The 26,887-nt window shown below is 38.9% G+C and overlaps 1 protein-coding gene across 9 annotated transcripts in view; it reads left to right on the top strand.

Annotated features, from left to right (window-relative positions):
* Window positions 1–2,431: 2,431 nt before the first annotated feature.
* Window positions 2,432–26,887, top strand: part of LOC117964274 (peripheral-type benzodiazepine receptor-associated protein 1) — an 84,912-nt gene continuing 60,456 nt past the window's right edge. For 5 of the 9 annotated variants that reach the window (XM_058998214.1, XM_058998213.1, XM_058998212.1 and 2 more), the window contains exons 1-3: window positions 2,432–2,703; window positions 3,670–3,695; window positions 5,636–6,799. In XM_058998214.1, coding sequence (XP_058854197.1) covers window positions 5,786–6,799 — 1,014 coding nt within the window. In that variant the 5' untranslated portion in view covers window positions 2,432–2,703; window positions 3,670–3,695; window positions 5,636–5,785. Of the gene's footprint in view, window positions 2,704–3,669; window positions 3,696–5,635; window positions 6,800–18,097; window positions 19,381–26,887 lie in introns of those variants that run through there. The other 4 variants (XM_058998218.1, XM_058998211.1, XM_058998217.1 and 1 more) reach the window with 3 other exon arrangements.

Genomic DNA, 26,887 nt, shown 5'->3' with positions numbered 1-26,887 from the left:
TATGAGTACTCCTATGTTGGCTTAGGCTAATCAATAATATTATGCCATGTCTTCAAGCACTCTCTTATCTCTTATATCAATAGCAGCATTATGACTGCTCTCACATTTCTGCAGAGCACTTCCTGTTCACGTTACCTAACTGCAGCAAGCTAGACCATTGGAGTGAAACATTGGAATGACGCAGGAAGTGATTTTATACCAGGAAGCAGCTTTTATTTCTTTAGCTGTGTTTCTGAAATATCTGCATATTCCAAATTGAAGGATAGAGTACAAGCAAAGAACCCAAACGTTATTCAACTGAGGAAAAGGGGGAAGCGGTAGGAAAATAGATTTTAAAACTGAAAAAAGGACTAATTTTTATGTTATAGACTAAAGCCCTGGAATGTTTGTTCTTTTGAACTAGCTTCCCTACTCCACCCCAAAACAACAGCCACCCTGCAGCTGTGGTTTGAAAGAATGAATGCATTCCATTCTGGTATAATAACCTGCGGTAAACGTGCCCATTGATTTGATGCTGATGGTAAAAGGGAGTCACGCTGCCTGGCTCTGGAAAGCCACTGGCTGACCCAGGTGTTCCGTTCCCAGACTGAAGCTTCCCCCTGTAAAGAGAGAGCAGAGCGAGCCAGGCTGCCAGAAGCAGCCCAAGAACACCCTGCTGACAAACTCCTCACAAAGAGTCAGGCAGAGGAGGCCTGAACACACTGAGACACACACACACACACACACACTGACACACTGACACACACACACTGACACACACACACACACACACACTGACACACACACACACACACACACTGACACACACACACACACTGACACACACACACACACACTGACACACACACACACACTGACACACACACACACACACTGACACACACACACACACTAACACACACACACACTGACACACACTCACACACACACACTCACACACACTGACACACACACACACACACTCACACACTCACACACACTGACACAAACACACTAACACACACACACACACACACACACTGCCACACACTCACACACACACACTCACACACACTGACACACACACACACACTAACACACACACACACTGACACACACACACACTGACACACACACACACTGACACACACACTGACACACACACACACGCACACTGACACACACCCACACACTGACAAACACACACTAACACACACACACTGACACACACACACTAACACACACACACACACACACACTGACACACACACACTGACACACACTGACACACACACACACACACAGCTGTGTGCTTTGTGGATATTGATAGGGGAAACAAAGTGTTAAATGGAAAATGTTCTTGGTCTTAATGCAAATGTTTTCAGTAAAGGGCAGGGCTGTGATGCAGTGCTGACAGAATGCAGAGAGAAGAGGTCCAGCATGAGAAATGTGAGCATATAAAAGTATTCCTGTGGCGAATACCTGCGATGACACCGGGCACTATTGTGTCAGAGCACATATATGCTGGTGTTGGCAGCTGGGAATCAAAACACTGTTTAGGAAAGGGGAAGCATCATGTTTCAGAAGAGTGTGCATTGACAAGGGAGGGACTGTGACAGTCTGCTGCCAAACTACACCCACTGCATAAGAAGCATTGCCATTGTAGGGAAACATTCCAGATATTTGTTCCGTATCTAGAATATACAGTTTGTGTGTCGACATTGTCAATACCTTTTAGAATTCTGTTCAAGACTGAATAGATTCAATTCTTTTAGCCTGTCTGCATGTGATATGCCTTTTAAACCCGGAATAATTCTGGTCGCTCTTCTTTGCACTCTTTCTAGAGCAGCAATATCCTTTTTGTAGCGAAGTAACCAGAACTAAACACAATATTCTAGATGAGGTCTTACTAATGCATTGGTACAGATTATCCATATATGCCTTGTATACACCAGTAGGCACCCAATCCAATGACTGAGCAGAACTCTCAAATTCCAATACACTCGATATCAGTAGATGTTATTTCATATTTCATAGTGAACCTTAAATCTGTACAGTGACATTATATACATATTAGCAATTATCCATATTTTTGTGTACCTGCATGACCTTTTATTTATTTTGCACCTTTTGGCACACAGCAGTTATTTTTGTATTCATTTATTGCAAAATTCACATGCAAAACAGTATTTACAAAATACTGTAACATTTTTTAGCTGAAATTCAACCTCTGCCCTCTAGGTGTTGCTATTGCGTCAGATTGATATGTTTTTGTGAGAAAACTAGCATCTGTGTATGTTTTCATTCAATACATTAAAAGAAGTAATTTGTATACAGTGTTACATTATCCATTTAGAAAGAAAGCTTGGTTAATACAACACGCGCGGATGGTCAGTGGTATGACGCAAGTGTTTTGCAATTTAAATTGTCGTTCTCTATTTTGACCGCTAGTAGCTGCTAGTGCGCTGCTAATGCTTGAATGGTGACGGGGCGATCAGAACAGAAGTCGTGGATGGTTGTTTTGTGGCGATTATAATGCGGCGGTTTCTTTCCTGTTTTTATCCGGATTGGGGTTAACGACTGTCGGTTTCATTTGTAAACAAAGCCCATGACATGCATAGTCGTATTTCTGTCGTTCAAAGACGATTTCATAAAGTCAGATTCGCTTTAATCTTGTAATAGTTTCACGTTTCGGTTCAGTGTTTCTTATTTCAGAGTTTTGAGGTAAGTTTTTGTTTATTTTCCATTTAATTTTAAAATTAAACACCAGCTGATGACTTAATAACATTTTCGAAGTTTAATGTGTTGAGTGAGCTGTGTTTGTTTGCAACGAGACGGGTTGTTCGGTATTGTGTGTTGTTTATGTTTTAAATTTGTTTATTGTGTAAATACTGTAATTAAGCGCAATTTGATAACATTCTCAGAAGTTTCTGTGTTGTCAGACCTTAGAAAAATATATTTATATAGGAAAACATCTAAAAAAAACAAAACAATTAAGGGTGATACGACAAATACGTCCTTTTTTGAGTGGAGTCTAACCTGACCCATTCATAGGAATTTTTTTAAGTTTGAAAGGGGCTTACTATTACAAAAAAACAAAACAAAACAAAATCTTGTGCATTAATGTGGCCACTTTCTGTGCACAATACATTTACAGTTTATATAATGTGTCACATCTGCAAGTTGATGAATCGCAACCTTAACCTAGTCGCTTGCGTATTACGTGGGCATAACTAGTTGAAACGGAAGAGAATAACATGAGTTTCACAGATGTTGAAGCATTGCAATTTGTGTGCCTGCAGGAAATAGCACCCTGGGACTTTGCAGCTTTAACCCTTTCAGTCCTGAACTCTGTTATTGAGTATGCATGGGGTCCCGCCAGGACTGAAAGGGTTACGTGCACAGGGACCTGTTGTTAGTATGACAGCAGCTCACCAGTGTTGATGAAGTCCACACATGCTGATGCATTGCCACCAATGGTAGCCAGGTTTAGGTATATTACAACGGAGCAATCTGTATTTAAACTATTGGTTCTTTCACATGCCACTTTGAATACCTCAGACAGTACTAAAGATACAGCCTGCAAACCCAACGATTAAGTCCATTTGGGACAGTTAATGAGCATTAAGTTGTTACCCAGATATTAAACATAAAATGCCTAACTCTCTCTCTATATTTTTTTCTTTACAGGAATCGCATATAGTCTGCTTGTAAATGTAAGTAATGTGGAACATTGTTGTGGCTATTAAACAAGATACAAAGGTTTATTGTAAAAGCATTTTATACCAGGACAAGATTAATACATGTTATTTTATTGGGTACTCCCCACCCTCCCCATCTACATTATGATTCTTAACTCCAAGTTTTATGTTACCACTACTGGAATAGACAAACATGATCAACATTATTTAAGATGAAGAAGCAACTAAAAAACAAACAGCAGGTAGACTGCAATGATCTGGCAGATAAATGAGCTTCTGACAAGCGGACTCCTGCTGACATCTCAATTCAAATTTAAAAGCCTATAGTACCTAGTTAGCAGCAAGTGCAAAGGACATAGCTGTAAAAATAAAACAGCTCAATCCAGGAATTCACCAGCCCAGTAAATCACCTGCTCCAAGATATAACTAAACTGTTTCTTGCAAGTTTTACATCATTAAACCAGCTTAATTCCATTCAGAAAGCCCTTTGGGTTTTCTAGGGAATTAGGGTTAATTATTGGGATAATTGGATCATTAACCTCTCGCCCCAGGTGTTGTCAGAATACAAGTTTTATGAAGAGTCTGGAAAACGTTTAGGAACAGAAGTGCCCTTGAAAAATATTTCATGTTCACTGCCAAAGGATGTGGTAATGTACACAGAATGCTACCCTCCTTATTGAGACAATAACAAGCAAACATCTCTGTATCTTTGAGATGTCAATGTGCCTGTCCTGAAAAGATCCTTGTTAATGCATACATTGTATTTTGTAACAGATGTCAGCATCTACAGTCATGTGCAAATATATTAGAACACCTCCAGATTTGTAATAGATATCCTTTATATACCTCTGCATGAAAACCTCTGGGTGTGAGAATTTCAATTTTCAGTCAGTAATTAGTGATATAGAAACAATAGGCAATCGTGTGAAAATCTAAGACCACTTTGTGCTTTAATTAGGCATCTTAAACAACTTCTAAAACGTCTCCTGCATTTTACCATTTGTGGCTCTGTGTTCCTTTTCTCTTACTATTTTAAATGAATTGCATGTGTGGCCTATTAAAGTCATCAATTAATTGAGACAATCACTAATTTGCTTATTTTGAATATTTTCAAAGATTTTCAGTTACAGTGGTTTAATTTCAAATGCACAATAAATTGTTCTAATACATTTGCACACTACTGTGTATAACAGGAAAATGTATTTTTACAGTCTTTCTGAACTGTATATTGGCACCCAAATCCATCCGAGGCATGTATCCATAATCTAGCATGGGGACAAACTGTTTTTTCATGTTCCAGTATTCTTTCAGATTCAAAGAAATTTAAATATTCTTTCATTTTTAATTAGCTGAAATACAATTCAAATTCCACATCACTGTAAAGAAGTCTCTCTGGACCGACATAAACCCAGTGGCACCACATCAAATTATCTACAAAACAAAGGAGAGCAGTAGAGGTTACTGCTTGGAATCTTACAGTGAACTTCCAAGCAGCAACTTTACCACATGGTTTTTGTTCTTGTATTTTTGTATTGTGTATAAATTATAAAGGACTATTGTTCATGCTTCTGCGACATTGTCCAGGAGACAAATGTAACTGTCACTACAGAAGTATGATTTACTTCGAAAGCTGACACCGTATATCTGTCTACTTGGTTTGATCAGACTGAAAAAATATTGCATAATATTTAAGTTGTCATTTTTTGCATTGGTTTACTTCACACGATATCTTTTTGAAATAGCCACTTCAATTACATCAATGAATACAAACTTGGTTGTGCTTCTAAATACATTTCTTGCAACGTTTGTTTGAAATATTCAAGCATTTGTCCCAGCCCTACCTTTTAATAACCACTAAACATGCATGTTTATAACCCATTCATTTTAACTTTACAGCAGTAGCATACAGCAAGTTACCTTAGCTATAGCTGCTAACTCTATTATTTACTTTTCAGTCTCCCAGCTTCATGTGTGCATGCTGCTAGTTAAACCCCCCCGATTTCCTGCATGAGCCCAACTGAACTGACGATTGCATGCTGTCCCCCTGAACTGAGCTCTGACCTCCCCGCTTTCCCTGCATTGCTGTACAAACTGAAATCTAAACAATGGGCAAGGACAGAAGTAACAGTTTTAATATTTCCCCAAAGAAAGACACCAGCGGGATTCTTGGGGAATACAGGAAGGAGATAGAGAAGCTGAAGACTGCCCTCGAGAACGAGAAATGCAAAAACAAGCAGGCGCGCAAGAAGTTCGCGACTGACCTAAATCGATTTAGAGCCGCAGCTAAAAAAGAGCAAACCAAAGTCGTGGAGGATCTGTCTTCCAGGCACGAGCAGCAGAAAGCTCTGGAAGTGCGGAACCTGAAGGAGGCTTTTGCAAAGGAACGCGAGACTGAAATCCGACAGCTATTGCGGTGGAAAGGCAACGAGCTGAAGGAGGTCGGGGTTTCTCTTGGAAAAGAACGGGATATTGCCATCAAGCATGCCAGAGAGCTACAGCGCCAGCTGGCTGAGGAGCTGGTGAGCAAGGGCAGCCCCTGCAAAGTGGTGGGCAAGAAAGCAACCAATGATCCGGGCTGCCTGAGCAACAGGGTCGCCTACCGTAAACTAGAACAGCTCCTTCTGAAACTGAGATGGGAGACGGATGGAGAGCAAGCTGCCCTCATCCGACGCCTAAAGGCAGAGCTGGATTTAGAGAAAAACCTGTTCCTGAAGCACTTGCTTGAGACCCACAGCTGGTCTTTCGAGGAGAACAAAGCAATCCGACGCAGGTCTTCTGGAGAATCATCTAACAGCTTGGCTTTTGTGCCAGGATCGCCAGAGTGCTCCTCCAGAGCTACCAGGACAAAAAGCGTTTCTCTGTTGGAGGAGGAGGAGAAGAAGAAGCCATCTAAGAGAGACTCAGGTACTTCAGCCTCTAGAGGGTCTTTTTGCTCATCCCCTGGGAAGGAGTCCTTTTGTAACAACCTGTCCCCAGAGAAATGTACCTCAACACCAAGGTCCCTGCGGTGGACTCCAAGAGATGACCAGGTATTCTTCAGACGCAGCTGCTCCACAGGGGCAGTAACTTCAGGAGGGCCTTCCCCGTCTAAGTGCTTGCTTTTTGACATGGACTGGATGGTAAGTGGTTTTCTTTTCTCTTTCCATTCTCTAAATGATGGTGCAGTAATTGATGTCTGCGCCTGATACTGGTCCTGGAATTAAGCCCAGGGAATATTTTAAAACTCTGCTTGCATAGTGGTTTCAAGTTTTCTGGTGAGTCTTGATTGTAAGTTGCCAGAAAGGTGTATGGTGTGTCTAATTAAGCTCGCACTGAAAGCTGGGATGACTCAATCTGCTATGCAATGGGAGTTTTACATTATACTAATGATTGACTGAAACTTTGACTTAATAATTATTTGCCAGTTGTACAAGAATGGCCCAATAACAAGATAATACTTCTGAAAGCAATAACTAATATTTAGGGGAAAAAACTAAAAACAGTGACTAGATACGCACAGACTTTAGTCTCAGAACTGTCCTTACTGCTTCCTTACAGAACTGATGTTTGCACCTTGACCTGACACAGTCTGAAAAAATAGTGAAACTTGATTAATGTTAATCTTTTTTTTGTTTGTTTTAACATGGCTTTACAGGAAAAGGCCATACAACCAATGAACCAATGGAGCTAATTACCAAATGAACTGGTGTTCATCACAGAATTCTAGAGCTGAATTCTGTTAACATTAGTAGTTTTAATTCAATAAATATATAAATACAAGAGAAAATACTAATGTTTTTCTTTCTAAAAATGAGCTTGGACGGGTGCATTGGATGAACCAGGTCTCATGTGAATTAGCTGCCATGTAGTACCACTGCATTCTTTGAAGACTAGGATTTTTTTTTTTTTCTTTGCATCCTCTTCCTGTTATTCGAAATGTAAAATATGTACATATTGTAGAGGTCATGTGGGGGGGAATACCAAAACCTGACACACAGCTCTGAGCTGTCAAAACTATCACATTTCAGTATAAGAAGTGGATATCATGTGTTTGTTACTCAACATATGAAACAAGCTAAGACAAACATAGTCAAGCTAACTTAAGTGTGCTTTATCAATGTGTAAAAAAAAAAAAAACATTGGCCTATATTTTTTCACTGTGGGCAAACTACAGGCAAATTGCCCACTCCATAATAAAAGTATTATCTGGGCAATTTTGAAAATCTGACCCATTAACTTGTAACACAGTGTCAATGAGCACTAACCTCAAGTCTTGTTCCTGAACTGCATTCCCAGAATGATAATCGAAAGAAATATTTAGTAGTGGTTAGGGCTTTGGACTCTTGACCGGAGGGTCGTGGCTTCAATCCCAGGTGGGAGACACTGCTGCTGTACCCTTGAGCAAGGTACTTTACCTAGATTGCTCCAGTAAAAACCCAACTGTATAAATGGGTAATAATGTGATATCTTGTAACAATTGTAAGTCGCTCTGGATACGGGCATCTGCTAAGAAAATAATAATAATAATAATAATAATAATAATAATAATAATAATGTGTATAGTAAAAAGACTAACACATTTAAAAAGTCATACTCTCTGAGCTTTCTTTATTGTACTGTATGTAAAGAAAATAACATGTGGTGAAGTTATTGTCGTCAATGGGGTGGAAAGGACAGAGAGACAGGAGATCCTCAGTTTGCATCCTAGGACAGTGCCTCAACCCCTACTTTGAAAATGGGAAGATATTTCGTCCAATTGAACTGTAACCTTAGTGATTTGGAGGCTTAGAGATAGTCCAAGTGGAATCCAAGTTGCTACTTTTTCCAGATTCCAAAAGAAAAATCTCACAATTGGTGCCACACTGAGGGAGCACTGTGTATTTTTGGAAGCTGCTACAGTATGTGTGTCTGGCTTCAGTGGAATCAGCCAAGTTGAAAGCTTAAAAGGAGGCATCTAGGATTCTACAAGCTCAATGTTGGAGCAACATAACTCTGAACCCATTAGAAAGATTTATTTATGTATTTATTTGACAGGGACAACATACCATTTTTAACATTCATGACATGCATAAGATGCATTGCACCCAAATTTAGCTATGAGCTAATTTTCATTGGCAGTCGCTGGACAAACACAAAAACAGAAAATAATACAAATAAAGTGACATTTACAGAAGGGAATATGATCGAGCATCAGATAATTGTATAAGAAGGAAAAATAAAATAGAAATAAGAAAAATAAGGATATGAACCATGCTGTTTCGAGATGAGAGCTATAGGGAGTAGTAGTGTTCCGGGTACAAGCCAATATGAAACTCAAGCTGTATTGAAAGGACTCCTCGTTGTCGCTCACTGCGATGACCAGCACACTATTGATCCTTGTAGGATATTTCTTTTTGTTTATTTTCCTGTACCACATTGTGTACAATTCTGTACCCCTCCCATGTGTTTCCTCCGCAGTCCCCTGACTCTCCATTGTTTATTCTATTATAATGCTAATGAATAGCTGACGAGGGATTGTAACGTGATCACAGAAGTGTTAAATAGCTTTTTATAAGCTGCGGCTGGTCAGCAGAGCAGCTGGGATAGGAGAGAGTTTCTAAAGCAGCATTCTCTTAAGACACTGGATGAGTCCAGACGGCACTTCTGTGGTTATTATGCCCAGCGGCCCTGTTGCAGGGGGGTCAGCCATGATGTTTTATGTGAAAAGGGTACCTCCAAATTCAGCTGGGATACAGTATGCAATATGGTGCAGTAAAGTACCCATGCTGGCAGAGTCTCTTTGTGATATTAAATTTGCTGGATTAATGAGCTGTTGCAACATAAATATTGATTTAGGGCTGTGTTAACAATTGCAGTACCTGTATTGAGACCCACACCATACACACCAAGACATCTACCCTGTCTTATTGTTCTTCAGGTGAAGCCTTGGAAAATATGTGGCGTATTTTGCAATTTTGAAATGAAGTCATTTTCTAATTGTTATTTTCAAAAATATCTTCCGACATGTCTATCATCACAGGACATCATTTATAATTATCCCAGCAATATTCTGCTGGTATAGCGGGGTCATGGTATAATTTGACTTGCATGGTATTTTGCTGTGTTGTGTCAGTTACATTTGCATTCAAACAATGGATAACATGTATTCTAACAATCCTGTTCAGTAGCATCTGTCTCCCATCATCTGCAGTAATTTACATGTCAAGGCCTCTTTCCGCGGCATAATAATGGAAAGAACCATTTTTTATAGTCACTCAAAAGCATGTCACAATTGTCAATGCATTATCATGTATAAAAAAATGTAGTCACATTTCACATTTCTGGTGATTTTATTTTATTTATTTTATTTGTATTTTATTTATTTTTTAACCTCTGAAGACTGAAACAGAAATTGGTATAGAAAGTGATTCTAAACAGCAAATTGTACTGCATTTCAGGTCCATACCCAGTTGCTCTTTTAAGCTCACAGTAAAACATGGAATGGGCCAAACCTAAATAAAAGTCTTATTTACATCAAAAGCGATGTTGAAAACATGATGTCCGATCAAAAAGCCTGTCTGTCGAGATAAAACAGAATAATACAAAGAGGAGTTGCTGGAACACACTCTTTTAATTAAAGTGTGGCATAATTGGCCTGCTTTCCTATATGCAAATGTGTGTTCCTTTTGAAAGCATGTTAAAGGGTGTCAAAGGGGCAATGTTGTTTTCTCACTGCCGTCCATTTGTAAAGAACAAATTGGAGCAGGCGTGCTGTTGAATCTCAGATAAGAAGTTCCGGGCCTGAATCCCGAGGCTGGATAATTGCAGCAGGTTGTGACTTTGAGATAAGCGAGGCAATCGGGCAGGAGAGGAGTTGATTTACTGAAAAAAGCAGGTTCTGGAAACGAGCGATTTAATTTGGGAATTAATTAAAACCGGTTGAATGACCGGGATTCACTAATTATAGGGCTGGGAGGAATGTACCAGCTCTTTCCATGTGGGATGTATTATTTATTTATTCAAGATTTATTTGGTAGCGACACCATCTGCAGTTCTAAAATGAGTAAGAAACCACCACTGACAAGCCCTGGGCTCAAATGTCTGAGTTAAATTCTCAAGGTCCTGTATTTCTCTTCTTGGGGCTTACCCATGCTCCCTGTTACAGAGACAAATATTCCCTAAGCCAGCAATATCATGACCTAGAAACCTGCTGCATTCCCATCAAGAGTGTAATTCCCCTACTGGGAAATGATCTAGTGGCACGAGAGAGCAGGTGGACACACTCGAGGGAAAGCGCATGTAGCCCTCTGTAATACAGCCCAGCTAAGAAAAGGTTACCTTTGCGTTTGCATTGTTGCTGTTACTAGGCTAAGATGCTGCGTACGGGCAGTATGGACAAGAAACAAACCAAACAGGTTCACTATTTGGAAACCTGAGCTTGAATGGAAGATTGTTTTTTGTTGTTTTGCTAAACAAAGATAACAATCTTAATAAGAAATATAGTGTACATGTAATACATTAATTTCCAAAATAAAATTAAAAAACACACACTTTTACATAGTATATGTTTGTTGTTTGAAAAAAAAAAAACTACCGTACTGTATTTGGTCAAGTTCAGTCCTAATTTGCTTTCCCTGCTCAGTGCTGCTTGGTATTCTGTTCACTGCGCAGTATGTTTGGGAGATTCCCAACGGAGCTGTGGGCTGCAGCCTGTATTGGGAGGTGATTATATACTAGAGCGTCTACTGCTTCCCTGTCTCCACTGCTAGTAATCTCTGTTTCAGCAAGCTGTTCATCTGTCCCTCAGAGAAATGATCAAGGTGACTAAGGACATAGGAGAATGAACCTGTTATTCGTACAGTCAGGTGCACTCATTTCAAATGTTAATGAGCTGGCAAATTAGTGCATTACCCTAAGAATGACTGTATTATATTACCCGATATAGGCCTATTATTTTATGATATTCAGATTATTATACAAAGCACAGTAAAAGGTAGTGGGTGAACAGTTTGGCATAAAACGTGACCTTGTGCAGTGCAGAAATAAGATTGTTTGCATTCCAGTGGTTCATCTTTTATACTGGTGAATGCATGACTGAGGTGTTTTGCCACATGTCACAGCTCAGATTTCCTCACTAAATCATCCATATTCCATGAATGCGTTTGTTTATTTTGGTAACCATTTTACAGTAAGTGGAGACAATTCAAATGTCTTTTGTGTCGCCCTTGCTTAGACCCAAACCAAAATGTTGCATTTGTAGCAAATCCAGTCTTCAACTCGGAATGATGCCTATTGTCAAGTTGAGAACTCCACCCTTGGATTGCGATTTTTCAAAGAGTGCTAAAGCTGTCTGCCTTTCCATTGAGTTCAATACATCTTGATGTTCTGAAACTGCCAACTGATTTTTTTTTAACAAAGACTTTTTTGCCCTTTTGTTGTTTTTGGTTTGAACCGTGATCATACGACAGAACACTCTTCTGTTTGCTCTGCATTGTACCATAATGGGTTTCCATTTGAATGCAGATCTGAAAAGCTACATTATGTGCAGGAGCTATTGTTTATTAAACAACCATGTTGTAGCATCTTTCTGTGGTGCCCAAATTATACCCAGGAATAACAATAGAAAAAAATAACCTAAGAGTGGGGTAGGTATAGTGTTGTAGATGCGATGTGCCTATGCATTCCTCTGCATTCAGAGTCTACTGCTCTGATTGGTACTGGAATGGGGCTGAATGGGTAACCTTTGTCAGTCATGATCTTGGCAGAGGCTGCAGAGGGCAGTGTGATGCCACCTGTAATAAGCTGACTGCAGGTTGGAAAGAGCAGGTACAAAGAGAAAGGGAACAAGAACTCACTCAGGCAATCAGCCATGCATTCATTGAAATCATAGGTAGATAAAAAATTCCTGCCAGTCAGATCTGCATAAATTTGTGCTGTCCAGTCGCATAAAACGCATACATTTATAGTGCTTGTTCAGCAAGTCACCAATAGAGTCAAATTGTGGCTCATACACCGAAATATCAGAGAATTATCATATTGGGGTCCACATATAGCTGTTTGCCTAGGTCCAGTGCAAAAAAAAAAAAAAAAAAAAATAAAAACCTTGGGGCAAGCTTTCCATTTGCTTCACAGTTGGACCCCTTTGGGCTCTAATCGGATTCAAGCTACCTATTTGAGGAATTGATTCCATAATCATCTGTATATTCTGCATGTAAACCGTCTTGAACCCATTGATTCTTCCGAACCCCATTGGCATGTAAACTCTTTACATAAAAGCAGAGAGCTGCATTTGAGCCCCATGCCAAATATGGCTGATGGCAGTAATTGAGAATGTGCTCATTCACAGTAAGGAGTGATTTGCTTATTACTGTAGTCACCTGGTTTGGGGTTGTTAGAAAATACCAAGCAGAGAACAATGCTACCCTGTGGATATGGGTTCTTAGGGGAACCCTGTACCGCTGCCCTTAAACTTACAAATCCATTTGTATTTAGGATGTTTAATATAGATCAATACATCACCCTGGTGGGAGAACATCAGTAGGATCATCGGAGTTCAAGGATTACGTTATTTAGATACAGCGCTGTTTAAAGGAGTGGAACATACCCCTTATTGTGCTTGTAAGAAGTACAGCAGCAGTCTGTTCTGAGTGCTGAAACATGACAAATCAGTTGTTCCCTCTGATCCAGACCGTAGATATATTCAGTGTGCCGTTACAAAATCAGTGGTTGCTGCGTCGGTGGTTTGCTATTTATTAAAAAATGTTTTATTCAGCAAACGTGTCCAGACTGATTCAGATACATGAAATTCCATGAAATTCCTAACTAAATAAGATGGATTTTAAAACAGGAAAGATAGAATATAGTGCCAGTCTTTTAAAGAGATTAGATTGCTTTGTGTCAAAACAAATTAGACTTTTTTTACATTTTTTCTTCTTTATGTATTGAAAACATAATACAAAACGTGACTAGAAAGCAGAATTTTTTTTTTTTTTTTTTTTTTTTTTAGCTTATTCAAAAGGAAAAAGCTCCTCAACTGTGGAAGGAGCAGGACTTGACCTTGAGAAAGTTTAAAATTCTCCTTCTGCAGTACTCCCTTGTGGAATCCACAGCCCACTAATGCATTGAGTAATTTCGGTTTGGCATGAAAACAAACATCCCTATAATTGACTGGAATTCATTTAGACTGATGACTGCTCCTCTGTATAATGTGAATGACCTCATCTTGCAATAGATTGCAGTACACTGGGATACTTAATCAGACTCCAATTATTAACAATGTTTTGGTATAGGTGTAGAAATTTGGTTCTGCTCCCAAAGGTATGAAGTCACAAACCCCAAATCAAAATACTTAAAAACGTCAACGTTGAGGGGCCTTTGACGCTGTGGATTAAATTATTGGGTTTGAACCTTTCGCGTTTCACAAATGCAAAATCATAATGCAAAAAGTAAAAATAAAATTATATACAGTAACAATCTATGTATGCTATACGCTAGTAAAAACATAATTACTAGCTGTCCTTGATATGGGGAGGGGGGTGGGGATTAGAAGAGTTTCTTCCAAAAATGTTTTAACGGTGACTTTCAGAAATTAGATGATTTCCACTAAAATGCATGTCACCTCAGAGGATGAGCTTTCCATTTATTTTCCCAATGAGGAGCAATTTACTGTAAAACTACTGTAATATGTGCCCTTGACTGACTGATCTTATTGCAAAAGCCTTTCTTCTGTTTGTGACGGATGTAGTTAATGTAGAAGGTTGAGAGCCATTGAGACAGTTTCCTTGACATGGGTGACCTCAACAGCCAATTACAAACCAAGTGTACAGTAAATGCTGCTATTATTGTAAATCAATATAAAGATGAAGACTGGTACATGGATATAAATTATAGCTAGCTTATTGTACCGTAGATCCAACATCTCAAAGATTTCTGGTCTTAATAATATCTGAAGCCATGCAGAGGTTCACTGCATTTACAGCCGTAAATGGAAGATAATTGTACAATTCTGCCTATTGTGTATCCTCCAAACCACAGTACAATACGTTGCACAAGAGCTCCTTATTAGCATGGTCTCTCTGATTTAAACATTTACATTCCCAGAATTTTATAGCAGGCTTTTATAGCCCGTAGCAGAAAATTCAGATTTGTTTTGCTCATACCAAACATGGATTATATCCCTTTTGTCTTTTAAGTTTTAAAGCCTTTTATTTTGATCAGTCATTTTGATAGTAACAAGTCATCCAGTGTTCTTGCTTCATATGAAACATTCCCTTTTGCATTACAGTATAACAGGCTGGTAAGTGAAGCCTGTGTTACCTTTCCTCGCGTCTCAAGCCAACAGATCTGGTTGCCAAAGTGTAGCCGCACTCCCATGCTATACTGGCCAACAGAGGCAACATGAAGGGAAACAGTTGATTGTCAGGCTACATCTCAAATCTAGGCTGAATACAGAAGCAGTCATCTTTTGAGGTTTGCTTTCTGGGACACTAATTGCATGTTCATTTCAAGCTGTAATTACTGCAATGAGGTGAAATTAAAAAGAAAAAAAAAACATCAATAAGGGGGAGAGGGGTTGGTTAGCAAAAAGAGGTCTAGTACTAGTGAGACCTGTGCATATGATTAACTTGTTAGGAGCAGCAAGATTGAGATGTCTTGCATTGAGCATTGGCAGGCAGCAGCGTCTACTGGTAACAGATGCTCCATTTCCGCACTTCTCAGCAGGTGCCCCTTGGCTATAAACGCCACGTTTTGTACAGGTAAAGGGAGAACACATTTTAACTGTGTGTGCCCTAACAATTTTCATTTGGACAGTTATTAAAAAACATGATTTAGAAGACCTAATGGATATGCCCCCTGCTGTGCTGCTGCTGAACAAACTCATTATCTTCCGCGCTGTTAATGTCATTCACCATTGTTATTCAACATGCCAGCAATAGCCGGGTATTCTAAGCAGCTGCATGTTCTCCCCAGACAATGTGCATCTTGCCTGTTTTGCACCTTGTAGATTTATTATCTTCCATGCTGTTTGTACTGCAGTGCAAGGTGGATGTTTTATTAATGCAGGTGCCCTAGCTGGAAGTGCATGCGCTTGCTGCTTCCCATGTACAGTTTGCATTCTCTATGATAATGGTGCAGATTTTGGTGCGTAAGGGCAGAATCACATAAACAGGAGAGTGGCAGACTTTAAAGGCTAGCGGGTGTTCTTAAATGCAGTCCGTGCTCTATGTCAGTGACTCGGATATACTGTAGCCTACGTTCGGGTGTTTCTTTATAATCAACCAGTTTAATTTTCATAATGCACTTTATTCATTTGTAAGGTGCCTCACATTAGTTAGCAAAGATATCTTTGGGGGAGGGGGGGGGGGGGGGGGCGGATACATAAGTAACTGAAAGACTTTTTAATGAGGTGCCATACACCATACTAGTTGTCATTTTAACAATGTCATTTTGATTTATTTGTTACATGTTTTGAGCGCCAGGTTGTAAACCTGGAATCCATTTCCACTGGTAACATAAGTGTGTGGTGCCTGTCTAACTAACACTTAACTGGCAGCACTGCCCAGCCAAGCAGCCCATAGTGATACAGTAGCGCCGTGCAGCTCTTTGTTATGCAACCGTACACATTTCTTGGAAATCCAGTGTGTTGTAGGCTAGCACGCTGTAAAAGGTGAAGGTTACACTGTAATTGAATAGATTCTAAATTAGAATGTGGCGTTAATAGCACCTAACAAGACTTTCACCTCTAGTGAAGGCTTCACAGACATGTGCTCACTGTTTACATGGTTACTTTGGAAACCAGGCAGGCTTTCCGTGATTTACTCTGTATGCTTTGCGGTCATGTGTGTTTTTTTTATTTATTTTTTTATTGTCTTTTAATAGAGTTTGAACAAACAGCAGGCAGGTAGGAAGAATTATACTAGATGTTTAACAACATAACATTAACTATTTGATTAAAAAATATATATTTACACATTCGATAATGTCAGATTGTTCTGTATTCGATTATTAGATTCAATTTGCAGTTTCCCCTTGGAGAAAACGCTTGATAGTTATTAGCTATGATTTTAAATGTCTGATGTCAGCCTTTTAAGAAACAGAAGTTGTTTACAGTCCAGTTTATCTTCCTAAAAAAATTTGTAGAGACAATAACTCTGTTGTTGAACCCATTTACAACCATGTCCCTCGATGATCCAAAAAGGTATCTTCTACTATTACTGCTACTACTTACAGCAGTAGAAGGTTATACATGTATTCCCAATTACATCTTCTGGGGGGGGGGGAAAGAAAAGCGGATAGCTGCAATGCAATATCTTGTGTTGCAACGTTCTACTCTAATATTAACAATGGCTGTGTCCCTGCCTGCACTGGCATACAAATTCCTCTAATGGGCCATTGGGAGCTGCAGGCGGTTGTATACCACTATCTTCAGCTTTAACAATTGATGAGTAATGTCTCTTTGTAGCTTCTGATGAGAACGCTGGTTGACTTTTCAGTGCTGCCTCCCTCCAATGCAAAGATTATTATCATTCATATTAACTGATGCAACAAGATAGTCTGTGGCTCTAAAGATTTGCTTCTGTATTGAATTAAAGGAATATCAATGCTAGAAAACACTGTGTGTCTTCAGTTTAAGTGGCCATCTTCAGCTTGTTGACCCTTTTCAAATTATATCGCAATTACAGCTAGAGAAATGTTAATGTCAAACTATAGATAATTACCAGGTCATGAGTGTAGATTGTGTTGCTGTGGATGAGAATTCTAACAAACATTTAAAACAAACAAAAAAATGATTCCTGAATGTTTTCCAGGACTAACTTTTCTTTTCTGAGAACAGTATTAACATCACATATACACCATCTTATGTTGGTGATTTGAAAATGCAAGAATGTAGCACAGACAAATATCCATGAATGGGCTACCTTATCAAGAAGGTACAGTATTGCGCAGAATTCTCAGTTCAGTTATCTATATTATGGAATGTCTGAAATAATCAACTATTGTAGTTGGAGTGGACTCTAAACTTTATGGCCATCGTAACCTAGGGCTCTGATCTTTACTAATTAGGTATTTTAAACTGTCTTATTCCACCTGCCTTGTTATCACTTGCCTGGGAAAAAAAATACATACTGTATTAAGCATATTATAAGATACTGGTAGTGGTACTTATACTACTGATAGTTGAATTGTTATCCACAAATTTCAATGGCAAATTAAAAGGATATAATTTGTTTACCTCAGTTAATCGCTGCTGTTCTCTGTATTGCAGTGTGCTTACACTCCTTCAATCAATAGAGAGCAAACACACCATTCCAGCATCATTGCCATGGAAACGGGCTCACTCTGCAGTCCGATTGGTCTGTTTCTCTGAAGCTGCATTTGGTTGATAGGTGTACAGGCCCCCCCCCCCCCCCCCCCGTTTCAGTCTTGATGCCTCTGAAACAGGGATGAGGTTGAGGAGCAGTTCATTTGAGTCCTTCAATGTCGGCATGCACCACTGCAGCTTGAGATTGATGAAGCAGTCCTGCTGAATAACAGGGGGGACTGAGCATCAGAGAGGGAGTTGCATTGCAGGGCTGAATTAAAAACCGGGGCCTGCATCTGATTCAGAGGACCTGGAGGCAGAGTGACAGGGACCCTGCTGTGGGGAACGCGGCACATACGGCACGAAGGCGCTCGTGTATCAGCACAGCTGAAGGCGGCTATCGGAAGACACAGAAGCAAAAGCTTGTAACAGTGAATGGCTTTTTCTCGTCGTGTGTGTGTTGTTTTTTTTTCATTCCAGCTGGGTGCTTGTAGACCCTTTTAAAATAGCTTCTTTATTCTAGATTCTAAAGCGTTGCATTTCAGATGAAACTGTGAAAGATGCATCATCATACAACCGCCGCAAGCAATGCTGTGAATGATGCCACTGTGCTGTTTGTTTGTTAGTTTCTTTATTTGTTTGTTTTGCCAGCAACATAATTCAAATGAAACATTTGTATCCCTTTAGTTGTGCAGAAGTTATTTTTAAATGCTCAGATTTATAATGTAATCTCTGAAGAAGCTGGACTTCGTGAGGGTAAACCAGATTTTTTGGTGTCTTGCCTTTATTTTTGCAGAACTCGATGACATGGTGATATTCCCAATCAATCTCCCAATACTGTGTCTCTTGTCATCGGAACTGACAAACTTGCCTAGGTGCTGTTAAATCTTGTACTGGCATTGCTGGCACTGATCCTCACAAAAAAAAAAAAACACAGGACACTTCAAGAACCAGAGGGGCAAACTGCTTTTATTTCAGGTACCTTCCACTGTGCAGGCATTCCTTGGAAATTTCAAATTCTCCAATTTTTTTCATTAAGAAACTGGAATCCAGACAAAGTGCTTTTTCAGAAATCTGCCTTGCGTCACTGATCTGTATTTAATTGATTTAATAAAAGTGTGCCAGTGTGCGCATGAAAAGCGATGTGCCGGCTATATTGATGTGAGCCAGCAGAGACTGCAAGTGATGTACGATCTCTGTGTAAAAAAGGAGCAATTTGCTGCAGATAGAGAGATGGAGAACCAAGTGGAAGGAGAAACCTTGACACCACAAAGGGATAAAGCAGAGGAATTAAATGCTAAGACGCTGGACACATCACTGGTCATGTCTGCTGTAACGCAAGGCAGTGGCATTGCTGCACTCCGAACCTCTATACTGGGCAAACGGCACCACTCTCTGTATGAGGGGCTGAACGGCTGTGAAATGGCAGGATTTGGGAAGGTAGGATGACTAGAATTACTTCAACAGTCCAGGAAACATCCCTGTGAATCATTAAAGTTAGCAATGATTTCTTTATTTTATGGTCATTTGTAAAAGGTGTCTAAGATTCTATCTGATAGATATTCTCCCCATCTTGGTTAGCATTAAATGTTGATTTAATGAAGAAAAAACTGCAGCCTCTAGAATTTGAATTTAGTAACAATAATAGCAATGGTGGTGTTTTGAAAGCTGGACCTGTAAGTGTATTTTCTGATATTTTGGGGGACAGACGGGGTAATTCGCAGTATAATAGATGAGGTGACGACGTTATTGAATTTTATATGTCAAGTACACCTATTCCATAAGGCTTTTATTTAGGGCACTATGCACTGTTATAGCAATACTGTCAGGCACTTGGCACTAACAGTTATTGCATTTGTCTGAATAACCTTAACCCATATTTCTAAGGGAATGTATTTTGTTTCACCATGGCTAGTGATATTTTCTTATATTATAGTATAAGCCTATACTTTGTATAATGGATCATTTGTGAAGGATAATACTATTTTTAACCAAAGATTGTAGACATGAATCATTGTGTTGCTGTTAAATGCCATTTATGTTTTACATGAGCTGCAACTACGTTGTTGTATCACAAACGTGGTCCAAGTGTAGTCAAGACCCAACCGCTGTAATTTGCATGTATGTACTGTTTTCTATTCAGGTCAGATTCCTACTTCAGGAGAATGACACCCCCGGGTGTTTTTCAATTTAATGATGAGAGAGAGGTCACTCTCATTTAATAAAAGTACCTTCCGTTCTAAATGTACTTGTTTATATCACCGCAAAGTAATGTAAATGTACATAGAGAATACTCATGAACGTTCTGAGAGTGCTGTAGTTATTCTGCATATTAGGATTTCGGAGTAACCCACGAGAGTGTGGAATAAATTCAGCACTGTGTTCATAGAGTATTTTATCTCTCTATATCTCTATCTAGCTATCTATCTATCTAGCTATCTATCTATCTAGCTATCTATCTATCTAGCTATCTATCTATCTATCTAATAGGGTCTATATATTAGTGCAGTACATTTAAAAGAAGCGTGTTTTAAAACTAAATTAAATAACTGAATTCTGAGAATCACTTTCTGTAGATCAAGCTGCGCATCTTCTTGTAGCAGTGTGCCTCAATTTGAAACAGTGCAATACATCCTAGAGCCCTTGTTGACCAGCTGCTTCTTCATATCTGGTATCTAAGGAATCATAATGATGCTGTGCCGGGCTGCCTGCTTCATTGACTTGAACACAGTGATTCAGCGCCGACCTGGCAGTGACCTCTTGCATCCCAGCAATATTGCACTTATAAAAATCTCATCAAACCTGAGGAAGCTTATAAGTGTCCACGTCTCAGCCAGGATATTGCGCATTCTGTGGTTAGTGTTTTGTAGACACAGTTGTTCCTCCTCTAAATATAATTTGTGTTTTATTAGTGACCCTTTATTCTGTTATGGGGCCCCAGTGTTGAGGCTGCTGACATGCAGTTCAAAGGTTATTTTTTTGTTTTTTTTCAGTTTGAACTCCTTTCTTTTGAAGGTGCTCACTGTTTAATTTCAGCCTGTTTACCAAGTTCAAATAGGTCCATTTTCTTTTGAGTGTTTCTAAAAGTTAGTTGCTAGCTTTTTGCTTTTGTAATAAAGCTTTTAACTTTGATATGTTTCCTATCCTTTTGTTGGCTTCAGCACTGCTCCCTTTATCACACTGCATTTGAAGCTGTTAGGGTAGGCAAATGGACAGCTTTAAATTCATTCATTTAAAATGCATTGTTGATGTATTTTTAATGATGATCATTTAAAGGTCTGTTGAAAATGGTTATCGTGGCTGAAGTTGGTTTTTTATTGATCTTCTCAAGTTTGTAAACATTTACAAAAATAAATATATCACAATAGACAGTTATCCTGATTGTCGTTCTTTTAGAATTACGGTATAGTCCCAATCCTTACAAGAACTGATTATCACAATATTGAATATACTGGTATGGCTAGAGTATGCAGGCTGCTGTTGTGAACATTGCATGTAGGAGTAGATATAATTAAATCATTCATGCGTAGGCAACCCTTATTTTTCTGACTGGGGCCCATTGGGCAAATTGCTCAAATTTCAATTTTTTACTGTGAGTGAAGGCTACAATGCATATTTTAACGTCATCTCCATTTTAAGCTTTAATTGGTTATACAAGTGCTGAATTTTAAGAGATTGTATGCCATGGTAGCCCCATGGCCTGTCGGATACATTGTTCATGCTGCTGTAAATCTTGATAAAGAACAGCACGCAGGCAATGGTTCTCTCACCTATTCCCAATTGCACAAGACAACCATAAGATGAGCTCCATGTGATGTTCATCCTTTCCCTCATGGTCAGCTGTTGTACTCTGTAGATTAACTTGCATCGCCTACTCCAGCTATACCATAGAGGAGAGAAGCAGAGTCTACAAGAAGCTTGAAGGCCTCCAGAGGTACTGTATGGGGGGACAATCCATCTTCCAGACCTCAAACTGAATGTGAAGAATGTAGATTGTAGTTGCCATTGGCTGGTGACCTTCAAGCTCCACACATTTATAAAAACTGAATGGATTGATACCTAGCTGTTGGGCAGGCGAGTGTTACATTGCCTTCAAATGTCATGCCTGATTCAGGGGTGCCTGCATTGTATGAATCTCCTACTGAAGAAACAGGGTAACAGCACCCCAATCCACTCATTGTTTGATTATCTGTATGAACTTTACACTATGTATTGACCTGACTTGCCCATTAGTCATGTCTCAGTCCATTTGAGGCTTTATAGGATTGACACGACCAATGTCATGTTGCCTAATTGGCAGAATTTTGCAGGTGCTTTCAAGATGCGTCTAGGATATTTTAAACACTGATATTTTACTGTGGTGGCATTTTTCAGGCTTTATTTATTAATAATTATCCCATATTCTTCCCCAGGTGATTTATTTATTTATTTTTAACATAAAGCACTTAAATGGCAGTGTGGCTATGTTTCGGTTACGTTAACCACAGCAATTTGTCCAAAGGAAGTTTGCTTTTAACCGCTTATCCTTTAAGGCCAACCTGTCAGAATGAGTTGAACTACAAAGTAGTAACCTGGCATTGAGCAACCTTAATTCCTTTTAATTGGAAAGGATAGTGAGAATTTGAATGTGTTTGTTTTGCCTGTCTAGCTTTGTATAAATCCTAATTGTCCATTGATTGATTCTATGTAAAATAGTTATGTACTTGAACCCTGATACTGAATATGTCTGTTAAGATTTGGTACTGTGCACCTTCATGTATTGGCTTAAAGTAACTACTGTATAGTATAGGTATGGCTTATTTAGTTTATACTCTCCTTTAAGAATTAAATTGCTACCTGTTAAGCTATTTGTGTATCTCAATCACAACTGAGGAACATGTTAATACTATTAGTACATTTGATTTAATTTACAGCTTTTTTCTGTGAAACAACTAAATGGGCTTTTAAATTGGCCAAGCCTTAATTTTTCATTTGCAAGCAGAAATTACAAACGAGATTGCAACATGTTAATAAGCTACATGTCTCTATTAAAGCTGTAATGAAAAATAAAGTATTTTATGCTGAACACGCTTTATTACAATTGTTCTGCGTGACTGTGTTTACATTAATAAAGATGAGTCACTTCTGCTTTGAAATGAAAAAACAAGAGTTGCGATTTAAAAGCCCATTATGTTGTTTCACAGAAAAAATAACAAAATTAATTTTTACTATTTTACTATTCACATGTTTCTCGGTTGTGATTGAGACACACACATGGCTTAATAGGTATCAGCTGAATTCTTAAAGGAGAAACACTGTGTGTAAGCAGTGTATATGGTAGATTGTCTGGTGCTGTGCTTGGGGGCGTTGCAGACATGTGCTAGACCCTTTGGCTTTATACGTTCACTCAACCTTCCGTCTGATTTTTATTAAAGCTTTTGTAAAAACAAATTGTTGAACCTAGTTGACATTATAAATTAAGAAGCAGGGGACTGCCCACAAAGAGCACCTCTCTGAATTGCCCTGTTTGGGGGAGATGAGGTTATTGACGTGAGGGTCTGTCTTGTTTTTGCATCACTGGACTGTATGTGGACAGAGCCAGAGAGAGAGGTTGGCCAGCTTGTCTGAGAGTTATCATTTTAAGCCCCTAAAGGATGATGCAAGATCTGACAACATGTCCACCCCCTAATTTTCCCAAAAGGATTTTTAAAGTGCCAATTATTTATTTTTTATTAACTGATGGCAACTGTGAGAGAACATTTCATCCTTGGGTCCCTCTCTCTTGACAGTAAAGCAACCCTTGATGTATTTTAACAGTTGGAAAGCCTCTGGCTCCATATTGTTCCAAACTGGATCAACCCTCTTTAGTTTAGTACTTTATTTCTTTTTTTCTTTGTTGTTGACAGACCATTTTATATTGCTAGATCTTAAGTGTCTCCAAGGATATAAACAGCAAATGTATCAATCGCTATATACTGTAATTCTTACCCTCAGAGATAGCTCATAATAGTAAAACCGAAGGATTTAGTGAAAGAAACGATCACTTTATGTTGAACACGCTAAATTACTTTTGTAATGAGGTTCATTGATTAATTCCTAATGAATAATAGATCATTATGTGCAAAAGCTTCTCAAGGCTGTACTATTTATGTACAAAAGCTTTATTTTTTTATTAACCTACACACTATGGTTACTAGCAATGCATTTTCATTTCTTCATCTTGCATATTTGTATTTCTGCTTCTTTGGGTTTTAGTGTTATTTATACACATATTAAAAATCAACACATTTTCTTCATCTTTTTTTTTTTAATGATTTTTCTGCCAGTATGGATATCAGTTTTATATTTAATTCCTATTGGATTTGAATGATCCTAACTGCAGCAGAGTAAAAAATATCCCCCATTAAACCATAACAATTCCTCTCCTGGAATTTGAAATACTCTAATACAGCAACATCAAGTAATACAGTAATTGTCGATTGAAACCACAGAAAACAACAGACCCCCTTGCTGTCTAGCTGCAACACTGCAACATGTTGATTTGCAGGACCATCCGGACAAGAAGGGAAGAAACAGCAAGCTGCATCCTTCTGTCTGTATTGTAGACTGGTTTGAGCTGCTCTACTGGGCAGGGTCCACAGGAGCTCATTATTAACAGCAGCATGAATCACCTTTTCTGATCTGTGGTATCCTACTCCTAAATTAAAGGGGAGGACCCCAACTGAGAGACTCCCAGCCAAGCATAACCAGGGTGAGTAATGGAATTGCAAAGTGTGCTTACCAGCACTGAACTTGTTTTCATTTGAAAACTCCCTGAGCGTCTGTTGTTTTTGTGTAAAATATAGATTTTTGATTGTTTGCCTTTTTTCCTTTCATTTAAATCCATCTGGGGACACTTACTAAAAATACCATACAATGGTTTATCTGCCTTTGATGCTGATCAGAAGGAAGGCTTTTGTCAGACTACAGTATTTTCTGCTCCCCTCAGCATCTGTGGCAACTGTTAGTTAGTAAAAGGAATATCCATATCCAAAGTCGCAGTTTGAGATGGGCTGGAAATTGCTTCAGAAATTCAGATTTTAGAATTAGTTGAAAAAATGATTTTGTTTTTTGCTTGTGTAGGGAGTAAGCATGGTAAATGATGATCAAAGCATAGAAAACAATAGAGAATCTAGAACACACACGATATATTAAACAGATGAGCAAATAAATATTCTGAAAATGTAAATGGTGTCCCCTGAATTGACGACAAGAGAATTGAATGAAGGCAGCATGGTGGCAAAAGGCTTGTCCGTTGTGTACAAACCGAGCCAACGCTGCTGTACTGTGGGCATTAATTGAAAGTGCTGTGCTAATGTGGTTTCGCATAGTACTGTAACTGTCGATTTACTTTAAATAACCAGAAGATAGTACATTCTGTAATTGCTGTCCACATGCATATATAAATTGGCTGCCAGCCAGTGCTGTTTAACTGACTGTTGCTAACAAAATAATTATATAAATCATACCTGTTGTGCACTTCCATTCGTTTATAGGTCTCAAATGTGCATTTTGAAAAAAGAAAATCAAACAAACCACAATTTATTATATTTTAAAACCTGATATTTGGTACTACATTAGGTCAAGGGAATCTGTTTGCATACCATTCTTTCACATTGTGTTGACTTCTGAGGTCTTTTCCATTCCTTCACATTTTTTTAAGTTGCCCTTTTTTCATCTCGTCATCACTCTGCAGGCTTACAGTGAACTCCCTGTAGCTATCCCACCATCCTTCACATCACGTGAAGGCAGTTCTTCTTTATTTATATCCCGAAGGGGGCAGAAATAAGCATTTCACCCAGGGGACCCAACATCCAGCTGCATTTGGTATGTTCTGTCCTATTACAGCCAGTAACACTCTCCATATACACTGATTCAGCATTACACAGTTCTGATTTGTAGCACACCACCTTTCGTTTTGAAGGTAGGGTCGCCCCTGTAGTTTGAAAGATATTTAGGAAAGTTGTTGTCTCATATTAAACTAATTTTGAATGTCTGCTAGGCATTTCCTATAAAATGGTGGACATGTAATGAAAACACCATTGTGAAAAAAGGCGATTCCATTGGGCTTGAAGATTTATAACCACCTGATGCTGCAAGCAGTAGCAAGAGCATGCCTTTTTGGCTCGCGGAGTGACATGGAGGTGAGCCGGTTTCAAAGCAAGGAGAAAGCTTGCGTGGTTATACTGTAGCTAAAAGTGATTCTGTATCTCTTGAAGTAGACTGCACAGAATGCCAAACAGTGGTAGAATACATTTACAAGGCATTTTGTGGTGTAAAACTGAAAATGACACTGGGGACGCATAACTGAATTTAACCTACAAGCTGCATGACAGAGTGGGTGGAAGGTTCAATGACATGTGAAATGAATGTGTTGCTTTGTTTTCAATCACCACTCTTTGAACTGGATTGCAGCAATTGTCACCCTGACACAGAGCAGGAAATCGGTGTCTCTGGCCTATGGTGTAAGAGAGACATTAGTGACTTGACACACAATCGGCAATTGAGCTGCTGTTCTCCTGTTGCCTCAGTCGAAAAGTATTTAGTGTGACTTGTCAGATCCTTTCCATTCCCCGGGAAAGAAATGCTGGAAAAGTGATACATGGATAACTGTTTTGATAAGCTGTTCTGTAATGTGATTGAAATATATATTTTTTTTTTTAAACTGTGTGGTAGAATCCTCTTTCTTTCCCCCCATGTGTTGGTAATTGTATAGCTACTGTAGCAGAACTTGTCCTATCTAGATCATGACACTCCAGCAGTTATTGTATTAAGATTCACATTAAACATCATTTGTTCAGCCCGTTTTGCAGATCATACCTTAATGAACTGTGAATGACTACACTAGGTTAAGCAGTGAAGTGTGAAAACATCTAGTTTAGCCAACTTTTCAAATGACTGGCAATGGAGTGCTTCATAGCCATAACTA

The sequence above is a fragment of the Acipenser ruthenus genome, chromosome 24 (genome assembly GCF_902713425.1).
Source record: "Acipenser ruthenus chromosome 24, fAciRut3.2 maternal haplotype, whole genome shotgun sequence".
In the NCBI taxonomy this organism is placed as follows: Eukaryota; Metazoa; Chordata; class Actinopteri; order Acipenseriformes; family Acipenseridae; genus Acipenser; species Acipenser ruthenus.
This window is presented reverse-complemented; position numbering and strand designations above follow the sequence as displayed.